Below are 21,525 nucleotides of genomic sequence, written 5' to 3'. Positions count from 1 at the left end.
TTATACAGCATTGCTAGCTGAAATAACCTGCAAAACAACAGAAAATTACTGAATATAACAGGAATACTGCACAAGTTAGAATTAGGCAACACTTAAAAAGTGACTGCAGTGTCTCAGAATACAAATGCACATGAACGTCTGTGCTTATGCAAAGTTGTAACTTGTAAAGTTGGTGTCAGTAAGCTCTGGCTACATTTTAATTAGGTCTACACAACTTACATACTTTGAATTCAGAAGTTTCAGAAATTTACATTTGTAGCCAGTTTTCAACATCTGTGCCTAAAACCTGACTTTTGAGGAGAACAGCTACATCATGAACTACCACAGCGAGTCAATCTAATTGCTAAGTTGGTGAGGGATTTCACCTCAGACCAGAAAGCTTGCACATTCCAGTCTTTGGGGCGCACTCATTCTAAATTCACCTGAGTGTTGGATTACCTAATTTTTATAATCAACCTCCCCTTTTCTCTCCAAAGCCCTTGGGACCTTCCCACCATTCATGGAGCTCCATGTTTGGATCACCCAAATCAAGCTTGCACACCTGGCACAGTGCTGAAACAGTTCTTAGCAAAGATACAAATGATAGTCTACATGACTGTGACACGATAAATAATCTCTCCCCATCCTATCCAACCTATTGACATCTTTGACAAGTTCATGCACACCATCGCTCTCCAATGTCTCTCCACAAACCTCCAGCTTGTAGGGAGGGCCTGCTTATACCTGCTTCAATTCTTAGCAATCCAATCTATCTACAAAAAGACTTTCAATGGTTTCTCTTTCTACTCTTGTGCCATGATGTTGTGTCCCACAAGGATCTATCATTGCCCCCTTTCTATTCCTTAGCTACATGCTTTCTCACACATCATCCAAAAGACGGGGGTTAATTTGCACACAAACATGGATGATAGCTCTCTGTCACCAATATCATTTAACTCCTTGACCATCTCAAAATTATCAGACTGCATGTCTGACTTCTAATACTGAAGGAAAAGAAATTCACCCAATCAAATATTAAAGACCAAAATCATTGACTTCATTTCCCATTACAGCTTAGTGCCCTTCCTGGGAGTTCTGACACCAAACCAGAGTTTCTGACCTTCATGAACTTCTGATCACATGTATACTATCAACAAGGTTGCCTACATTGAACTCTATTACATCATCTGTCTACATGCCTACCTCAGCTCAACTGTTCCTGAAACTCTCATCCATGTCTTTGTTATTCCAATGAACTAATAGCCAATCTGCTACATTCAATACCTCAAAAAGTTATGATCAAAAACGTTGCTACCCATTGATGATAGTAAAATGTAGGGTATGTAGGTTAGTTTGATATTAGAGTAGAATAAAAGATCGGCACTGTCGAGGGCCGAAGGGCCTGTGCTGTTCTATGTCCGAGATTACACTGTCACATTCACAGCGTGCTTGCTGGCCTACACTGGCTGCTAGTCATACAGCACAGAAACAGAACCTTCAGTCCAACCAGTCCATGCTGAACAAAATCCCAAACTAAACTGGTTCAACCAGCCTGCTCCTAGCCCATATCCTTCCAAACCTTTCCGATTCATGTACTTATCCAAATCTCTTATGTGTTGTAACTGTACCCACATCCACCACGGCCTCAAGATGTTCATTCCACACCTGAACCACCCTCTATGGAAAAACACGATCTTCATGTCTTTTTCAAACCTCTCTCCCCTCATCTTAAAAATTTGCCCCCTGGTCTCGAAATCCCCCATCCTGGGAAAAAGGCAACAACTAGTAACTATCTATACCCCTCATTATTTGATAAACTTGATAAGGTCACCTCTCAACCTCCTACAGTCCATGAAAAATGTCCCAGCCTTTATAATTCAAGTCTTTCATTCCCAGCAACATCCTGGCAAATCTCTTCTGAACCCTCTCCAGCTTACTAATGTCCTTCCTATAACTGGGCAACCAGAACTGGACACAGTACTCCAGAAGAGGCCTCACCTATGTCCTGTACAACCTTAACATGATGGCCCAACACCTTTCCTCAAAGGTCTGAGCAATGAAGGCAAGGACGCCAAATGCCTTTTTAGCCACCCTGCCTATATGAGATGCAGACTTCAAAGAATTAAGTACCTGCACCCCCAGGTCCCTCTATTCTACAACACTACCCAAGGCCCTATCATAAATTGTATAAGCCCGACCTTTGTTTGTTGTACTAAAACGCAATAACCTTGCTTAAACCCGATTGAACTCCATCTGCCATTTTGTAGCCCACTGACCCATTTGATCAAGATCCCTTTGTAATCTTAGAAAACCTTCTTCACTGTCTACTCTGCCAGCAATTTTGTTGTTGTCCATAAATTTACTAACCATGCCTTCTATATTGTCATACAAATCATTTATATAAATGACAAACAAAGCAGGATCCAGAACCGATCCCTGTGAAACACCACTGATGATAGGCCTCCAGCCCAAAAATGAACCCTCCACCCTGTCTCCAGCCATTAAGCCAATTACATATCCAATTGGCAAGTACACTATGAATCCCAAGTGACCTAACTTTACTAAATAATTTACCAAAGGCTTGTCAAAGGCTTTGCTAAAGTCCAAGTAAACAATGTCTACTACTGTCCTCAATCTTCTTGAAAACTTCCTCAAAAAAACTCAATCACATTTGACAGACACTATTTTCCTTGCAAAAAGCCATGCTAGCTATCCCTAATCAAATGCTTGCCTCTCTAAATGTCCATAATTCCTACCTTTCATAAATCACCTCCAACAAGTTACCCACAACCAAAGTCGAACTCATGTCTATAGTTCCCCAATTTCTCCTCACAACCTTTCTTTACAAAGAATCACCCACCAGTCATCAGGCACCTCACACATAGTTATATGAGATGCAAGTATTTCTGCAAGGGGTCTCGCAATTTCCTCTCTTACGTCCAATGTTCTGGGATACATTAGAACAGGTCCCAGAGATTTATCTACCTTTATATTCTCCAAGAGCTCCTGAGCTTCCTCTTCTGTAATGTGAATTGTTTTTAAAACATCAACATTTGTGTTTTCGCTGCATTCTTTAGACACCATTTCTTTGTCCACAGTAAAAACTAATGCAAAATGTTCATTTCTCCCATCTCCTGGGTTCAAGGAAGACCTTCTTGATCTTCGAAGGGCCCTACCCCCTCTCTAGTTACCTTCTTGCTCTTAATGTATTTGTAGAATTGCATTGGATTATCCTTAACTTTATCTGACAATGCTATCTCATATCCCCTCTTTGCTTTCCTGATTTCTTTCTTAAGAACGTCCCTATAGTCTTTATATTGATTAAGAGACTCAATTGAACCAAGTTGTCTCTATCTAAAATAGAATTCTCTTTTAATCTTGACTAGAACCTCAATATCATTATTTAACTATTGTTCTTTAATCTTACCAGCCTTACCCTTCACTCTAACAAGAGCATCAATGCCTCTGAACTCTCATCACCTCGCTCTTGAAAGCTTCCCACTTATCAGATATCCTTTTACCTGCTAACAGTCTGTTCCAATCAACTTTTGAAAGTTCTTGCCTTATACCATTAAGATTTGCCTTACTCCAATTAAAAACTTTGACTTCTACAGAAGGCTTATCCTTTTCCACAACCATTTAAAAGCTAATAGAATTATGGTCCTCTCCAATTCTAAAATATGTCTCCAGATGCTTCTGAACTACAAATTACCTCTCTTGGGAAAACAAACTGATCAGTCAAATGGAGGCAACCATTGAAATTTGGTTCAGATGCTTAAAAAGACAATCTAATGCCAAACCTGGCAAATCTGACATATTCAAGGTGGCATAGTTGAAGCCATCAACAATGACATTAATTGCCAATTCTGGAAATCCATGCCAAACCTGTTTTGGATCCTTCAGCTGAGAGAGAATCCAGAGAAGGCCATGAAATACATACATCCACTGTGAAAAAATGCCTCGGTCACAAGATCAAACAAAAAATCCATTTCACTAATAAGACAATATTTTATTTCCTCTCAAACATCCTGGAGTTTCCTTGATCAGGATTACCAAATTCAGAATAATTGTGCTGCAGATGCATGTTCGTTAGGAACAGGTTATGATTGCACAAACTTTTCACCTAATATTTTGATATCCACTCAGATATTCAGGAATGATGTTTTGCTGCACCAACTACAGCACTTGTATGGTCAGTGGTTATTCACTGACTGTCAGATGGGAAATAAAGGTTTTTTCCCTCTCTCTGCTTTAAATCAAATTTGAACAGACATCCCTGTTAACAAAAATAAACAAAACTAAGTGACATGAACTTTTTGGCTCAGTTTATTGGGTTCAGCTTTCAAATTGCAAAGGAACGTGATTTGTGAAACAGAGCATTCTGTTCTCCAAGAAGATTGTAAAACTGTCTAATGTTCAGCATGTGGCATTACATGACCAGGCACAAGCACAAGTTTCCAAAAAGCACTCCTATTTTCAGAAACTGCCTCAATTTCACTATACCCTGTGATAGTTAAATCTGGTGCATTATCCCACCAAAATTCTGCAGGTTTTAATACAGTGACCATGACAACTTTTGCTATTGACAAAACATGGAGCAGATTTTCATAGTCCAGGAAGCTACGCAAACACCTTTAAAACATAGCAGTATTTAGAGGCCAAAGTTCTGCCCCCATTTTGAACAGATCAACATTTGGCACAAAGGTGGATAGTATAATATGAATTACAAAGGGAGCAAACCCAAAATGAGCTGTCTATTTGAATTTAACGCCAACCTTATAAACATCCCATTATAGCTGTTGCAAGGGCCTAATGAAGTGAGGGAATCACACATTGATGGAGGAGATTTAAATTTTCTTTATGGGGTAGATGAGATCTATATATCATGATCAGAAATAAAATATGCTGAAGTGGTCAGAGATGCTCTATATCTCTGATCAGAGTTCTAAAGTATAGATTAAAAATAAAACATTACTGTCATGGCATGCAGTTTTAATAGAGTTCTTTATTGACACTTCCTCAAGGGCTAGTATGTCATTATCAATGCTTGTCTGGGTTTCAAAAGCTGTGTTTATATCAGCAGGATTTCAGAGTTCATTGTTTGTGTGACAGTTTAAGAAGAGGTTGCCAAATGATTTGTTATGTTTTGTATAGGATGAGAATAGAAATCTGTTTTAGAAAAGACAAATCACTTAATATGTAAAAGCTTTAAATAGCTTTCTAGAAATGGAAGCCTTTTTTGCACCACAATCAGGTGTGTAAAATCTTGAGCTGCATTAGATAAGTTCACATCTTGTTTGTAAGAGGAGTCTGGAGATCCAGCCATAGAGATCATTGATTAGTGGTTTTGGAGTTTGCATGGAGGTGACATGAATGTGTTGGGCATGGGAATAATGGGGGTGTATAATTCTGCATGGAGGTAAGGACACAACAGCTAACTGGGCAAACAATTTCTAAAACTACCGGGACAAGAAGTCCTGAAGAAACTGGCCAAGCCTTCATATCAACCAACCTTGGCACTTGACTATCCCATTGCTAATGAACATCTGTTTCCATGATCAGTGGACCCAACACAACATAATCTCCCTCTACCTCACCTGAGGAAAAAAAGGATTTAATGGAACCCTTTAAATAGAAGGCTACTGAGCCAGGAATTTACACAATTTCAAGGTTTCCACTTGATAGAAGTGCAAAAGTATATGGAATTGCTGTTTAAAAAAAAAGTCAATTTATGAAACATTCCAAGCAGCATTAGTGTATATGCAAGATTTTTACAAAAGACATCACAAATCAGACAGTTGTTCCTGAAGTCTGGGAAGATGAAGGAATGGAGTGGAACAGAATCACTCAAGTCCTCATGTGACTCAAAGTATTTCTTTAGTTTTGCTGACATTGAGCTGAAGGAACTTTTGACTCTGGAACTTTGTCAGACAAACAAACAGTGAGATAGAAATGTAATAGCTTTGGAGACAGAAATACAGGCAAATAAACATACTTTGGTGTTATTAGATGTTGTGACATGTAGACAATAAACGAGAGGTCCAACAGCAGAGTTCTAGAGAATAGGACAGGGCTCTGAAGGTACTTGGGCTGATGTTGCGTTTCATTGGGACACAAAGAAGCTGATGAAAGAGACACTAGTGAGAGAACAAGGTGAAAATTTGAAATGAGACAGCAGCTGAAAGTTTGGGTGATGCAGCTGACTGAAGAGAGACGTTTTTCAGGACAGTCACATAGTCTTCATTTGGTCTACCCAGTGAAAAGCAAACCAAAATGTGAGTAACAAATTTAGAAGAACACAAGTTTCCATTGCACCTGTAAAGGAGGTTTTTAGGCCTCAAGTAGTGAGGAGAGAAGAGAATGGATAAATGCATTGTCACAGCGCCACATTAAAAAAAAGAAGAGGCTAATCCTTCAACAAATCCTAGTCTCATCCTGCAACTCTCCATAAAAGTGATGGGACTGCAGCCATTTCACGTTTAGCTCATCTCTCCTCACTGTCCATGCTCAAACACTTCCTTGGTAAAGTAGTGACTTACTTGTCCTTTCAAACGAGCATTTGTTCACAATACACACTCCTCGATACGGGAGAGAACTCTCCGTCCTCTGTCACTTCGAGTTCCCAATGAAACTTACAATAAGTTCGAAGAACAGCATGACATCTTTAATGAGGCACTTCTCAGCCTCAATACAGAGTGCAACAATTTCAGATTTTACCTTCCAATCAACTTTAAATGTATTCTTATTTTCACATTTGAATGGCATCAACTTATCCTACTGTCATTTATATTGGCTTGAGATACATCCTTTGTTTCATTACCAATCCTACAGGCCTTGCACCATAAAACTGGGACATTTAATCTCTTTATTCTACCCTATCACAGACATTTTCTTTTCTCCCCCCCCCCCCCCACCACTTCTCTCAGACTAAATTGACCTACAACATACCAGTTCTAATCCTTCCCAGTTCTGATGAATGGTTATCCACTAGAAATATGAATACTGTTAATTCTCAAAAGATGCTTTCTTATCTATTTCCAACATCGTCTGTTACTTCCAAACCTTTCACTATTCAAAATCTGAACTCTACAGCTTCACAAAGCAAGCAATTTTAAGAGCACAGTTTAGAATTTCACAAAATCTCTATTTGAATTAACAGATAATAAAATCAAGAATATTTAATTAGAAGCACAGTAATAGGTTGTGCGTGCCAAAGGGTTGATTTAGAAACACGTTTAAAAAGCTGCATTTTCCCAAATCAATTAGTCAAACATTTTTTAAAAAAAGAAATGCACAACGTAACTCTTTCAATTTAATCAGATACTTGACACAAGGAACCATGAAGGCAAAAATAGCTGAAGCAAATACTTGTGTGTGCATGGCTTGGTCAGCAGGTTATTGTCTAAAGATACCATACAACAATTGCAACACCACTCATAGCATCACCTTTAACTGTGGAAAATAGGCAGCTGCATTTTCATTGTGCAGCACATTAATTTTTTATAGCAGTTTGAAGTGGGAGAAAATATTATGCACTTCTTTGTGCAGACTAAACAACAGAGTTTGGGTGGTAAAAATAATCCAAGTTTCTACACTTTCTCCTTATAATCACAGCTCACAATTGATCCTGTATATTTATATCATCTGAACATATTACCCTTATGTTCTACTTTCTCTCATTGCCATGCTTTTGTCACAAAATGAGGCACTCCCTTGACACCCATAATAATTTCCTCTGTCTATAACTTGAATGACAATATGCAGTTTGTCCACCATGTACATTTAACTACTAAACTGTTTCTCATAGCTTAAAATGTCACATTTATTTCTTAGAAGTAATCTCGCTTTTTGGATTGTGTAGTGCTGACATGAAGGCAGCAGATGATGCTGATGTCAGCAAAAAAAATGCCCTCTTCAGAAGTGCTTTGAGAAATCTACAAGCAGCAATTTTGCTCATTTTCTTTACAGCACTTGGTTAACATTGCTTCATACTGCTGCCAAAAAACAGTAATGGATCTTAAGGGATTTGACCCATTTGAATCAATTCCTTTCATATACTTCACTCACGGAAGATAGATTTTATCATTATGCAAAATGATAAAAGTCAGATTTCACACCATAAAATCTTTTCAGCCTTATGATGTTAAAAATGTTATGGCATTATTCCAAGTACAACTTCTTGCAGCACCGCAAAAAATCTGATATCTGCTGTCACATTGGAATGTTTTAATGATCATTGCAGCACGAGTGAAATGTCTGTGAATTTTAGTGAAGCAATGCTGAAGGGCTCAACTCAGCACTGTAGGGAGATTATATGAGCAGAGCAAATTTTTATTCCAAGCAGCTGCTCTTCCATTACACCAAAGCTTCTGTATGTTTGTGCAATTGCTGCACCCCTAAACAGGGTGTTGACACTAATGCAGCCTTAAAATCTAATATTTTCTACTTTTAAAAATTGATCGACTCACTTCTTCCAGAATCCAGTTGTCAGAAACCCAGATATACCCTGAAAGATGTGGTCCAGGACCTCTCAGAAGTCGTGATGCACTGACTATGCAGTCATTGCCCATGAAGTTGAAATTTCAAAGTTACCCAGTGTGCAAACTCCTACAAGACAAGTCTTCAATTCTAAGTTAGAATTGGAGTCTTTGCAGGGTCAGAACTCTCCAATTACACTGACTCCCTCATACCACAGATACTGGATCTCCAGGACACCTGATCCTTCCTACACACTTTATCCAAACTCTTTGCACCCTATCACAACCACCCACCTGCTACTTGCACACCTTCAGCCTCAACCTGCACAACTCATAACTGCCTCTCACCAGCTTGTCTGCACCTCACTTACTAGTCTAGCCACTCACCTGCCTGCACCTAACTTCGCACCCACATACCTTTATTCAGTAACTGTCAAAAAGTGCTTTGAAACAGATAAAACATTTTATTTACTTGAATACAAGAGGTATTGGCCTGTTTCTACAAATGGTTCATGCTAACGTTACCTGCATGTTTGCTGGATCACATCTGTTGTGATGGATCACACATTGAAGGTCTGGCCAAACAGGCACGGGGCACATGTGGGCACAGGTGTACATGTAGGCAACTGCTCACCTAATTGCCCCTTAGTTAACATTTCCTGTTCCCTAGTTCCATTTATTCTTGGGCATCTCTCCCAGATCATTGTAGATGATGGAAGATTCCTCTTTCATCTTTTCACAAATTAATATACACAAACAATTGTGAAAAAACAGACAAAAGAAGCACGTGACAACATTATGTTTCTGCCTTTTATCTGAATACGCATGGAAGTTCCAAATGTCCTTTTTGCCAATATTTAAGTATTTATAAAGAAAGCTTCTTAGAACTTGATTTTAATCAGACAGCTGACTGCTAGTATTCACTAAATTCAATCCTAAAATTCTCCACTCTTCAGAACCTAATTTAAAACTCCAACATTCATACCCACTCTCACAATGCATCCATCTTATTGCATCTATATTATCCAATAGTGAATTATTGTTGATGTAATACTCAATAGGCATTTCTGACTAATTCTTTTTTACATTTTATTTTAGTACTTTTGCTGAGAATAGCTGATCTTTTCAGCATTCCATGCTAAAGTGCAACATATACCACTCTTGGCCAGAACAATTTTAAACCCTCCCACAGTTAACAATATATCACAGGATTTACGTAAGAAGCATCACTAAAAACAAGTTTCAAGTTTCTGATACATTCCATTATGGAAATTTCAAAACAGCTTCAAATACTTGATATTTTCCAGTTTTTGTCCATCTGAATAATATCTTCCACCTTGGGATTTTTCATAATTGTACTCAACTCTGGGATTCAAACTGATATCTGGCCTCATTTGGGTACTCAATCAATTCAGCTGTCCAACTAAACATTGCAATTCCTCCATTTCATTTATTATCCACAAATCTGAAACATCCATATCATGCAGCATTATGTTTTGTGCTTATGTTTATTACAACCTTGTGAATCATATGGATGTGGATATTTAGTTATACAGTACCTTCACTTTTTCTCCATTTATATCAATAGTTTTAATCATGAAGTCAACTCCAATAGTGGCTCCTTGACCCGGTGGAAATAAACCCTGCAACAGTAGAAGAACACCTTCAATTATTTGAATTGATTCATTCCAAATACAACTTGATAAGTGCAATACTAGAACAAACACTAATTAATAGAGATGTTGTGATCCTATATCCAGATACTTATTTCACATCCTAAATCAAGTTGCGCTACTTATAAAAAGAGGTTAAAAAATTGAAATCAGAATGGAAATCAGATAGAATCTCTAGAGTGGTGAAAGAGATATTCGGCCCATTGAGTCTGCACCAACCCTCCAAACAGCATCCCACCTAGGCCCAACCCTCACCCTATGCGCGCAACCCCACATTTAGCCTGGCTAATCCACCTCGTCCATACATCTCTGGACACTATGGGAATTCAGCATGGCCAATCCACCTAACCTGCACATCTTTGTGACTGTGGGAGGATACCAGTGCACCAGGAAGAAACCCACAGAGACACAGAAAGAATGTCTGTATGGAGTACGCACAGTCGCCACTGTGCTAGACCACTGAGCCATGATGGCCTATCATTAGAAAAACTGAAACTGGAGCCAAGCTATTGCAAATTTAGAGCTATAAATATTTATTAACTAAAATAAATGAACTGAAAATATAAAAATGTACATTTAAGAACATACAAGATACATTTTTCTTGGTGTTGCAATGCTAAAAATGTCTAATACATTTATACTAAATGTATCCATGCTACCTTACTAAAGATTTTGACCTGTTTATTTAAACTAGTTTACCAGCAGAATTAAAAGTGGTAATCTCTATTCTAATGGAGTCACTTACACGTGATGAAGATTATAAAGCTAATTAGCATTTTTTTTGACAGACAGCATGCTAGAACAGTAGAGGTTCCCCAAATGGTCAAATGAGCAAACACAAAACAGCATTGAGTTCAATCTGAGAACCAACTAGTCTAAATGTTGAGCTATCATCTGAAGGATCACAACTGGTCTGAGTTCCCTTAGCATTAATGATATCCTTAATGTTAAAAAGTCAGAGGAAAGAAAGAAAACAAATATAGGAGATAAATAATATCCAGTGTGTATGTAGGCAGTCCAAATATGTTGAAAACAATAATAAGTAGATACATTGCAAAGTCAACCCAAAAAATAAATTGTATCAGATTTTGTGAAAAAATGGTTGCACACGAGTAGAGTACAGGAGTTGGTAGGTCACGTTGCAGCTGTACAGGACATTCGTTAGGCCACTGTTGGAATATTGCGTGCAATTCTGGTCTCCTTTCTATCAGAAAAATGTTGTGAAACTTAAGAGTTCAGAAAAGATTTACAAGGACGTTGTTAGGGTTGGAGGATTTGAGCTATAGGGAGAGGCTGAACAGGCTGGGGCTGTTTTCCCTGGAGCGTCAGAAGTTGAGGGGTGACCTTATAGGAGGTTTATAAAGTTATGAGAGGCATGGATAGGATAAATAGACAAAGTCTTTTCCTGGGGTTGGGGGGTGGGGAGGAAGTCCAGAAGAGGGTGGCACGGGTGGTGCAGTGGTTTGCACTGCTGCCTCACAGCACCAGGCTCCCAGGTTCAATTCCAGCCTCGGGCGACTGTCTGTGTGGAGTTTGCACATTCTCCCAGTGTCTGCATGGGTTAACTCTGGGTTAAGGTGAGAGATGAAAGATATAAAAGAGACCGAAGGGGCAACTTTTTTTTCACGCAGAGGGTGGTATATGTATGGAATGAGTAAGTGGTGCAGGCTAGTACAATTGCAACATTTAAAAGATATCTGGATGGGTATATGAATAGGAAGGGAAATGGGCCAGGTGCTAGCAGGTGGGACTACATTGGGTTGGGATATCTGGTCAGCATGGACCAGTTTTCTGTATCATATATGACATTGAGTTCTTGGGAAAACTGAAGACGAGCATGACATAGCTTGTGGCAGTGTCAAGTAAACATGGTCTTGACCCCAGGGTACTAAAGGGTGACTCTAAAATTACTGGATGCATTTATGGTCATCTTCAAGATTCTATTAGATTTTGGAACAATTTCTATAGATTGGAGGGTTACTAATGTAACCTCATCATTTAAAAAAGGGAGGTAATGAGAAAATTAAGATATAGACCAGTTAATCTGACATTGGTCATGGAGAAAATGCTGGAATCCTTTGTAAAAAATTTTAATAGCAGACCACTTGAAAAACAGTGACAAGATCAGACAGAGTCAACATGCATTTACAAAAGAGAAACAAACTTTAAAAATCTGAGTTACATCCTCGAATAATTCCAGTAGAGTTGATAAGGGGGAGTTAGTGGATGTGGTTTGCTTGGACTAGTAGATACTGATCTAGATAGAAAACGGATTGGCAGCCTGGAAACAAAATGTAGGAATAAACAGGGTCTTTTTCCAAGTGGCAGGCAGTGACTAGAAGTACCATAATGATTATATATATATATATATAAGAACTAAGTTTACAGACCACACAAAGCTAAGAGAAAAGGTGAGCTGTGTGGAGGATGCAGAGAACCTCCAGTGCAATTTGGACAAGTTGAGTGAGTCAGCAGTTAAATGGCTGATGCAGTATAATGTGGATAAATGATATTATTTACTTAGAATCAAAGAGATGTACAGCACAAAAACAGACCCTTTGGTCCAACTTGTCCATGACGACCAGATATCCTAAATTAATCTAGTTCCATTTGCCAGCACTTGGCCCATATCCCTCTAAACTCTTCCTATTCATATACCCATCCAGATGCCTTTCAAATGTTGTAATTGTACCTACCTCCACCACTTCCTCTGGCAGCTCATGCACCATCCTTTGCGTGGAAAAGTTGCCCCTTCGCTCCCTTTTAAATCTTTCCTGTCTCGTCCTAAACTTACACCCTCTAGTTCTAGACTGCCCCAACACAGGGAAAAGACCTTGTCTACCTAGCCTATCCCTGCCCCTTCATGATTTACTCCTCAGCCTCCGATGGTCCAGGAAAACAGCTTCAGCTTATTCTTGATAAAAGCAGAAAGAAAGATTTTTTTAAAAAAATGTCTCACAACTTTATTCAAATAGTCTAGTTATTTGTACAAGTTGAAAACAGCATTTTAAAAGGTACATTACAACTGTGTAGACCAAGGTAAAGCTGAAGTGCTCTACATCTGGACAGTGTTGTGTACTGGACACAACTAATAAAAAAAGTTAAAAGATTTTATTTCCACTGGGAAACTGGCAATGATTCTCAATAATCTTCATGTGCATCTTTTCTGGAGATGAAATGGATGCAACTGAAATTAATTTGCTCAGGTTATAGTTCTTTTGTCCCACCAACGTGCAGGTCAGTAAATTGTGCGTAATATGGTAAATACGTTTGTGGCTGCAATATTTCAGAGTATCCTCTCAGTACATTTACCTGAATAGCAACAGGGGATAAAGGCAGCAAATGGTATGTTGGCCTTCATAGCAACAGGATTCAAGTACAGGAGCAAGGCTGCTTCTGGCAAAGGACCTTGGTGAGACCACACCTGGATTATGGTGTGTAGTTTTGGTTTCCTTACCTCAGGTAGAATGTTCTGGCTATTGAAAGAGTGCAACAAAGGTTTGTCCGACTGATTACTATGATAGCAGGACTGACTTATGAAGAGAGATTGGACTATATTCAATCAAGTTTGGAAGAATTGTGATGCATGGAGAGGGGTGGGGGACAGCAGGTGGGGGGGTCCTTATAGCAATATACAAAACTCTAACAGGACTAGACAGGGTAAATGCATGAAGAATGATGGGGTCCAGATCGAAGGGGTTACAATTTAAAGATATAGAAAAGGTCATTTAAGACTGAGATGAGGAGGAATGCCTCATCCACAGAGGTGAGCCTATGGAAGTTTCTGCTACTGAATGCGGTTGAGACCAAAACATTGATAGGTTTGAAGAAGGAATTAAGATTCTCAGGGTTAAAGGAATGAATGTATGTAGGTTAAAAACCGGAACAAGATGCTGAGTTAAATGATCAGCCATAATTATACTTAATTTTAGACTAAATTTAAACTCAAAGGGCCAAATGGCCTACTCCTTTATGTTTCAATAAATGTCAAATCAGCAAGTCATATGAATGCCTTATACGTTTCAAATGGCATTAGACATGATTCTACCAAAATCGAAGACATATCAAATATGCTTATGCCACAAGACAAAGGTGACTCCATTTTTTTTTCAACTTTTTAATCCAATATTATTTTGATTGTAATTTTTGCAAACAAAGCTCAGTCTCCTCTGAGATTTGTTGTGTAAAATGGCACCTTACATGTGCCAGGAATATCAACATATCGAAATCTCTCAAAAACACAATTTTTTAGCAAACGTCCTCTTCAATGTTATAATCTTACCATGTTAGAAGTAGATGCATCCCAGAAAGGCTTGATATCATGACTTTGGAACCAAAGGCAAAAAGCTTGGTAAAATCCCTACGACAACTCAGTGAACTACTCAGCCATAGAAAGGGAAACTCTTGCTCTAGTTTTTTTTGGAATATGAAAAGGATCTATTCATATCTATTTAGCAAACATTTCATAGTTCATACTGACCATCAACAATTGGAGATGATCTGTTGAAAATCCCTGTCAAAATGTACCTTAACAACTATGTACATTAGCAAAGATCCAAGGATATGTCTGAAGTACAATACAAACCAGGCTTACAAAAATACTTTTAAAGAAAATACTGCAGAGGGTGAATTTCAAGTAAGAAGTTTGTTTTTTTAAATTTGCTGTGTTTGAGAGTGTCACTGGCTGGGCCAGCAATTATTGCTCATCTCTGACTGCCCTTAAGATCATGGTGGTGACCTGCCTTCTTGAAATTCTGCAGTAATTTGCTGTTGGAAGACTCACAATGCCATTTGGAAGAAGTTCCAGGATTTTGACCCTGGAGAAACTCAGCAGGTCTGGCAATATCTGTGGAGTCAGATACAGAGTCAACATTTCAAGTCCAATCAGAGTCTTCATACAGGACTCAGCAGAACAGAATACAAGATGGAAACAGAAAGGAAAGTTAAGGACTCTGGCAAAAGGAAGAACAGGTAGCTGACCCAAGGACAATCTACTAAAACCTACTGGAAATACACCTTGGGATAGGACCTCCTGGGATTGTGATTTGCCTACAATTGGTAAGCATCTAAAGTGGTGATGGAATGGCATGGGATTAAAACATAGCAAAATGTTATAAAGTTATGCCGATCATTTAGGAAATTTAACTTGGGATAATAGGGAAGGTTAAGATGGGGAACCAGATGTGCCCTAAGGTGCCATGTAAAAATCTACAGATGTATTTGACCAGACCTCTGCCAGGCGGTCAAAGGAACACCTATTGCTTGGTAGTCGTCATCAAGTTGAGTAGGGACATTTGCAGTTGGGAACTGCACAGCCAAAACTACACCTACGTTATCTGCCAAAGAAATAATCCCCCCCAAGGGGAAATACACGAGAAATAGAATGGGATCAGTATAGCTTGCTGTTTGTTGATCAGCATAGACATGGTGGATCAAAGGACTGTTTTTATGCTGTATGACTGACTCAGACTAGGGAATTCATTTCACTGAGAAAGTAAAGTTGTAAGCTCACTCCAGAATACTACTTTTCTAGGGTGCCCTGCTTTAGAAGGGATTGCAGGAGAGCTATCATTTCTGTGTCGTCTTCAACAAAGTTCCTACAGTAGTTAAATATCTCCAATTCCTGCTGTCCACCCCGACATTTGGGAAGTACTTCACACCAATGACCCATTGTTTGGGATTAAACCAGTTTGGCAGATGAGTGTGATACAGAAAGGAGATGCACAGACAAATGTCGAAGAAAAGCCAAGTAATTCAGGCAGGTAGTTTGCATACACTCAGGCAAGTCAGGGAGGGATAGAAGAGAGGAGCTGGTATCACAACATTAATCAAGGAGTCAATCACTACAAGGTGGTATGATATCTCAATTGAAGCCTTATGGGTAGAACTTTAAAACAAAAAACGGTGCGGTGATACATTTTTGGGACTGTACTATAGACCTCTTAATGGGATGGTAGGGCAGAAATTTAATAACTTAAATTTCACAGAAGTGTAAAAATAATAGGTTAATAATGATAGAGGATTTCAAATTCCCTAATATTAACCAAGATGGGCAAAATGTGAAAGACAGAGAGAATTCTTTAAAAATGTATCCAGGAGAACTTTAAGCCAGCCTGTACTAATTTCTAAAGAGAGGGGGCAGCTCGGGACCTAATTTTAGAAAACAAACCTGACGAATTGGCAAAAGTGTCAATGAAAGCATTTCAGTGATAGTGATCATTATTCAGTAAGAATGAAGGCAATCATGGAAATGAACAAAGACTGATCGGGAAGACAGGATCTGGCCAAAATGGACTGAGCAGCTACTTGTAAGAAAATCTATTTTACACAAAAGAGCATATTAGAAAGGAGAGAGAAAGTACAGGACATATTCCTGTAAAAGATGAAGAATGAAATCAAAAATTTCAGAGGATTCTGGATATTGAAGATGATGCAGTATTGTAACACAGCAAGTAGTGCAGGGTAGTCTCTGAGGACTCAGAAGATGAGGCTTACAAAGTGCAGAGAGTAACAGAGAAAAATAAATTAGGAAAACAAAGAAAGCACGATAAAACAGTGGCAGGCAAATGAAGAAAAAACCCAACAGTGATTCAGAAGTACATGAGGAGCAAGATAACCAGGGAGAGTGAAATCAATTAGGGACCCAAGTTTCTAATTATGGGTGGAGCCAGAAGACATGACTAAGGTTTAAAATGAATACTTTACATCTGTATTCGAAACAGAGAAGACATAGGTATGGAAATCAAGGAAGAGGATGTTGTATACTTGAATAAATTATAATTGAGAGGATGGTGGCATAAATGGTTTGAGCAGGCTTAAATTCCATAAAATGCCAGGCCCAGATGAGATGTGCTATGGAGTTGCAAGAGCCCTGACATTTCACTTTCAAATCCTCACGTAGCACGAAAGAGGACTGGGAAGGTCAGCTAATGCAGTGCCATTATTCAAGAAGGATGGTGATGGTAAACCAGGAAACTACAGACCATTAAGTCAGTGGTAAGGAAACTACTGGAAAACTTTGAGAGATCAAATTAATCTCCACTTGGAGAAGCAAGAATTAATCAATGACCATCAGCATGACTTTGTCAGGAGGAGCTCGGGTCGGACAGGCTTAACTGGGTTTTCTATCAAAGCAACTAGATGTGCAAATGAGCTTAATGCAGTGGATATAAATAAGGCATTTGACAAAGTCTTGCAAAGGAGACTGGCCAAGAAAGTAAGAGCTCAATGGATCCAGGGCAATTTGGCAAATTGGATTCAAAACTAATTTAGGGGCAGGAGGCAAAGGATATGGTCAAAGGGTATTTTTATGACTGGAAGCCCTGTGTGCAGTGAAATACCATAGAGCTTGATGCTTGGTCCCTTGCTGTTTGTTGAATATGTTACTGATCTAGAATGAATATAGGAGATTTCATCACTAAGTTTGCAGTTGAGAGAATGCGTTTAGGAAACTTATCAGCCATGATCGAACGAATGGCAGAGCAGGCTCGATGGGCTGAATGGCCTAATTTCTGCTCCAATGTATTATGGTCTTGATACAAAAATTGATGCTGTGATAAATAATTAGAAAAGCCATAAACTACAGAGCAATATAGTCAGGCTGGATAGTTGGGCATGGTGTGGTAATGGAATTTAAACTTGAAAAAGTGTGAGGTGATTCATTTGGGAGGACTAATAAGGTAAGGGAATACCTTACGAATAGAAGAACTCCAGGGTCAGAGGGACCCAACGAGAGAAGGGACGTAATAGTGGAGCTATATGAAATATTTTGAAACAGTTTGGCCACAGCTAAAGTGCTGCCTGCTGTTCAGGTCACTACACTGCAGTAAGGATGTGATTGCAGGGTGCAGAGGAGATTCACCAGGATGTTACCTGGGCTAGAGTGTTTCAGCTATGAAGAGAGATAAGATAGGCTAAGGGATTTTCCTTACAGCAGAGAAGGCTAAGGGGACCTGATTGAAGTGTACAAAATTATCAAGGGCATAGATAGGAAGAAACTTTGCCACCAGGTTAATGATCCCTCCATGAAGGTAAGGAGCAGGAGGGTTAGATAGGATTTAAGGAAGAACGTTTTCATCTGAAGGGTTGGTGGGCATCTGGAACCCACTTGAAAGTGTGTTAACGGTTTGATTTGATTTGATTTATTTATTGTTGTCGCGGAAGGAACAGACAAGCCCCAGGCTCAGAAGGCCTATTTATTACCATTTTATCAGAATGATGGGAATCATCACAACATTTTATTAATATTTAGGTGATTACTGAAAGCATCATAGCATGCAAGGCTACTGGCCAAGTGGTAGAAAACAGGACTAGAAAAGATAGATGCTGGATTACCAGCATAGACATGATAGGCTGAAGGGCTATAAAACTCTGACTTTAGTGACTCCACATGCCCTGCCATCTTCAATTGTCAGGAAAGTTAAGGAATGAATTAGACCCTGAAAGCAGCTTCAGCAAATGCCATAAGAGATGTTGGCAGATGCACTCCCAAGAGTTCCTGCAGAGCTAAGAGCATAAAACAGCCAAACACATTTATGTTAAATGACAAGGAGAGCCATACGGTTGCCACCAGATTTGACTGTTGGGGGCAGATATAGATCCCACCCGTGGGAGTGGCACTGTGGCTCAGTCTTTAGCACTGCTGCCTCACAGCATCAGAGACCAGGTTCAATTCCAACCTCGAGCGACTGCGTGTGGAGTTTGCACATTCTCCCTGTGTCTGCATGGGTTTCCTCCCACAATCCAAAGATGTACAGGTTCGGTGAATTGGCCATGCTAAATTGCCCACAATGTTAAGGGATGTGTAGGTTAGATACATTAGTCAGGGGTAAATATAGGATAATAGGGTAAGGGAATGGGGCTGGGTGGGTTACTCTGCAGAGGATCAGTGTGGACTTGTTGGGCTGAAGGGTTTGTTTCCACACTGTAGGGATTCTATATATATTAAAAAAAGTACAGCAGGCAGTACATGCAGGAGATGTGTATTCATCTCCATGATCTATGTACAACTGATATACCTGGGATCAAAAACTGATCAGGATCTGAAAATAGCCATGGCATCTTTAGAGGGATATGAAATGATAATAGAAGATCTGATTATGAAGGCAAGTAGGGATAATGCTGAACCGTGAGGCCACACACTGGAGTATAATTTGGCTCTTCATTGATGGTCAGTGATGCCCAGTTCGGAGCTACTAGATTGGATTTGAAATGCTACACTACACACAGGAATGTGTTTTCATTGTGAAGAGTGGACTTTGTCTCCACAAGGATTGCACAGTGATCAATTCTATCTATACAGTCATGGACAGGTGCATCTGTGACAGATGAATCTGTGACAGGTGACAACAAGACCTTCCACTCATCTTCCTCACCAACTGCGACAAGTACATTCTGGTTGGTAAGACATCCAAGACTGGGACAGATCTGTCTTCAGCAGTGTTACCAAGTCACTCAGAGATGGATTTTTCAATTTTTCCAAATCTAAAGTTTATTTTGCACCTGAATCAGTACTGATTCATCGAAGAGATTTCTGCATTCATGTCGACTGGATCTCTTGAGACATCCCAGAGCCTGGAGTTAATATTAAATACTCCCAGGGTCACTTGTCTCCTGACCAGATACCACGATGCTGCCACCTCTGGCAGGTCTGTACTGCCAGTGGAATATGACAAAGGATGGTGGTGGGGTAATCTAGAACATTATATGGATGGTATGTTTGACAGAATGTGGCAACTTCATGTTGTTATTTGATTGTTCCGTTAGACAAATAGACATAGGTGCAGGAGTAGGCCATTTGGCCCTTTGAGCCAGCACCACCATTCATTATGATCATGGTTGATCATCCACAATCAGTATCCTGTTCCTGCTTTATCACCATAAACCTTGATTCCACTACCTTTAAGAGCTCTATCCATCTCTTTCTTGAGGAGAAGTCCTCATTAATTATCCACAAGGGCAGCATTGCTGCCACACAGCACCAAGCAACCAGGTTCGATTCCACCCCTGGGTGGCTGTCCGTGTGGAGCTCGTACGTTCTCCCTATGCCTAAGTGGGTTTCCACCGTGTGCTCCAGTTTCAAATTTGAAATAAAGCTCCTCCACTTGTCATGGTGATTTGAACTGGTGTTTTGGAACCGGTGTTTTTGAACCATTATTCTAGTAATATTACCATTATGATGCCTTTGTCACTCATTCAGTAGTACAACAATAAGATACATGAAATGGAAGCCAAGAGGGAAAAAAGACAGCAGTTGAAAACAAAACTAAATGTCAGCTTTGCAGGAGTTCAGATGCACTGGAGGATAGGTTCGCCTTTTCCAATTCCCTTCAGAATACATTCCCAAACTTAATGCCATTGATATTGGATGAATGAGAGAGGCTGAAACTTATCTGGGGAAAAGTAAAAATGCAAAACAAAGATCTCAAAAGACAAATTACTCTACAACCTAACTTGCAAACACTTAAAGATATTTAGGGAGGCTTTGGAGCAGATTACCTCCTCAACAGAGTTTGAGGATGTTCTTGATCTGAGACATAAAAACTAAACTACTTTGAAAGCTGCACTTAAATATTGCACCAAAAAATTAACAGAAGGATAATCACAGCAGTTGGTACACCACTGTAAGCAAGTAAAATATCTTAAAATTGTATAGAAGCACAGGTTTACCCAGGAGGAATAGAATGCTCTCCTGATAGCAAATACAGAATGACTCAAGTGATGCATGATTGTCTCATGTCACAAAGGATCTCAGTAAACCAAGAAAACAATGAAATGAGAGAAAAACAAATAGTTACAAAGCTAACCACCATATGGATAGACTACCGCAACATAAGTTATCAAACCGATTTCAATTAAGAGAAAGTGAGCACTGCAGATGCTGGAGATCAGAGTTGAGAGCATGGTGCTGGAAAAGCACAGCCAGTCAGGCAGCATCCGAGCAGCAGGAGAATCAACATTTCGGGCATAAGCCCTTCATCAGCAGTGAGGCTGGTGAGCTGGGGTAGGGGGTGCTGAGAGATAAATGGGAGCAGGGTGGAGTTCAGGTTGGGAGGGGGGGGGGGTGGTGGAGGTAGCTGAGAGTACAATAGTTAGATGAAGGTGATAAGTTGGAGAGGAGGGTGGAGCAGATAGATGGGAAAAGATGATGGACACGTCAGGAGGGCAATGGAGAGTTGGAGACTTGGGACGGGGATAATGTGAGGGAAGGGGAAATGAGGAAACTGGTGAAATCCACATTGATCCCATGTGATTGCAGAGCCCCAAGGCAAAATATGAGACGTTCTTCCTCCAGGCATCAGGTGGTAAGGGTCTGGCAATGGAGGTGACCCAGGGCCTCCATGTCCTTGGTGGAGTGGGAGGGGGAGTTGAACTGTTCAGTCGTGGGGCGGTGGGGT

At 39.7% G+C, this 21,525-nt stretch overlaps 1 protein-coding gene across 3 annotated transcripts in view; it reads right to left on the bottom strand.

Annotated features, from left to right (window-relative positions):
- Positions 1 to 21,525, bottom strand: part of rab30 (RAB30, member RAS oncogene family) — a 100,973-nt gene that overhangs the window by 13,775 nt on the left and 65,673 nt on the right. For all 3 annotated transcript variants that reach the window (XM_087988065.1, XM_087988067.1, XM_087988066.1), the window contains one exon: positions 10,016 to 10,099. In XM_087988065.1, the coding sequence (XP_087844191.1) occupies positions 10,016 to 10,099 (84 nt within the window). The remainder of the gene's footprint in view (positions 1 to 10,015; positions 10,100 to 21,525) is intronic.

The sequence above is a fragment of the Chiloscyllium plagiosum genome, unplaced genomic scaffold (genome assembly GCF_037043375.1).
Source record: "Chiloscyllium plagiosum isolate Xiang-an unplaced genomic scaffold, Cpla_swu_hap1 HiC_scaffold_6, whole genome shotgun sequence".
In the NCBI taxonomy this organism is placed as follows: Eukaryota; Metazoa; Chordata; class Chondrichthyes; order Orectolobiformes; family Hemiscylliidae; genus Chiloscyllium; species Chiloscyllium plagiosum.
Note: the sequence above shows the minus strand (reverse complement) of the source record. Positions and strands in the feature narration are given on the sequence as shown.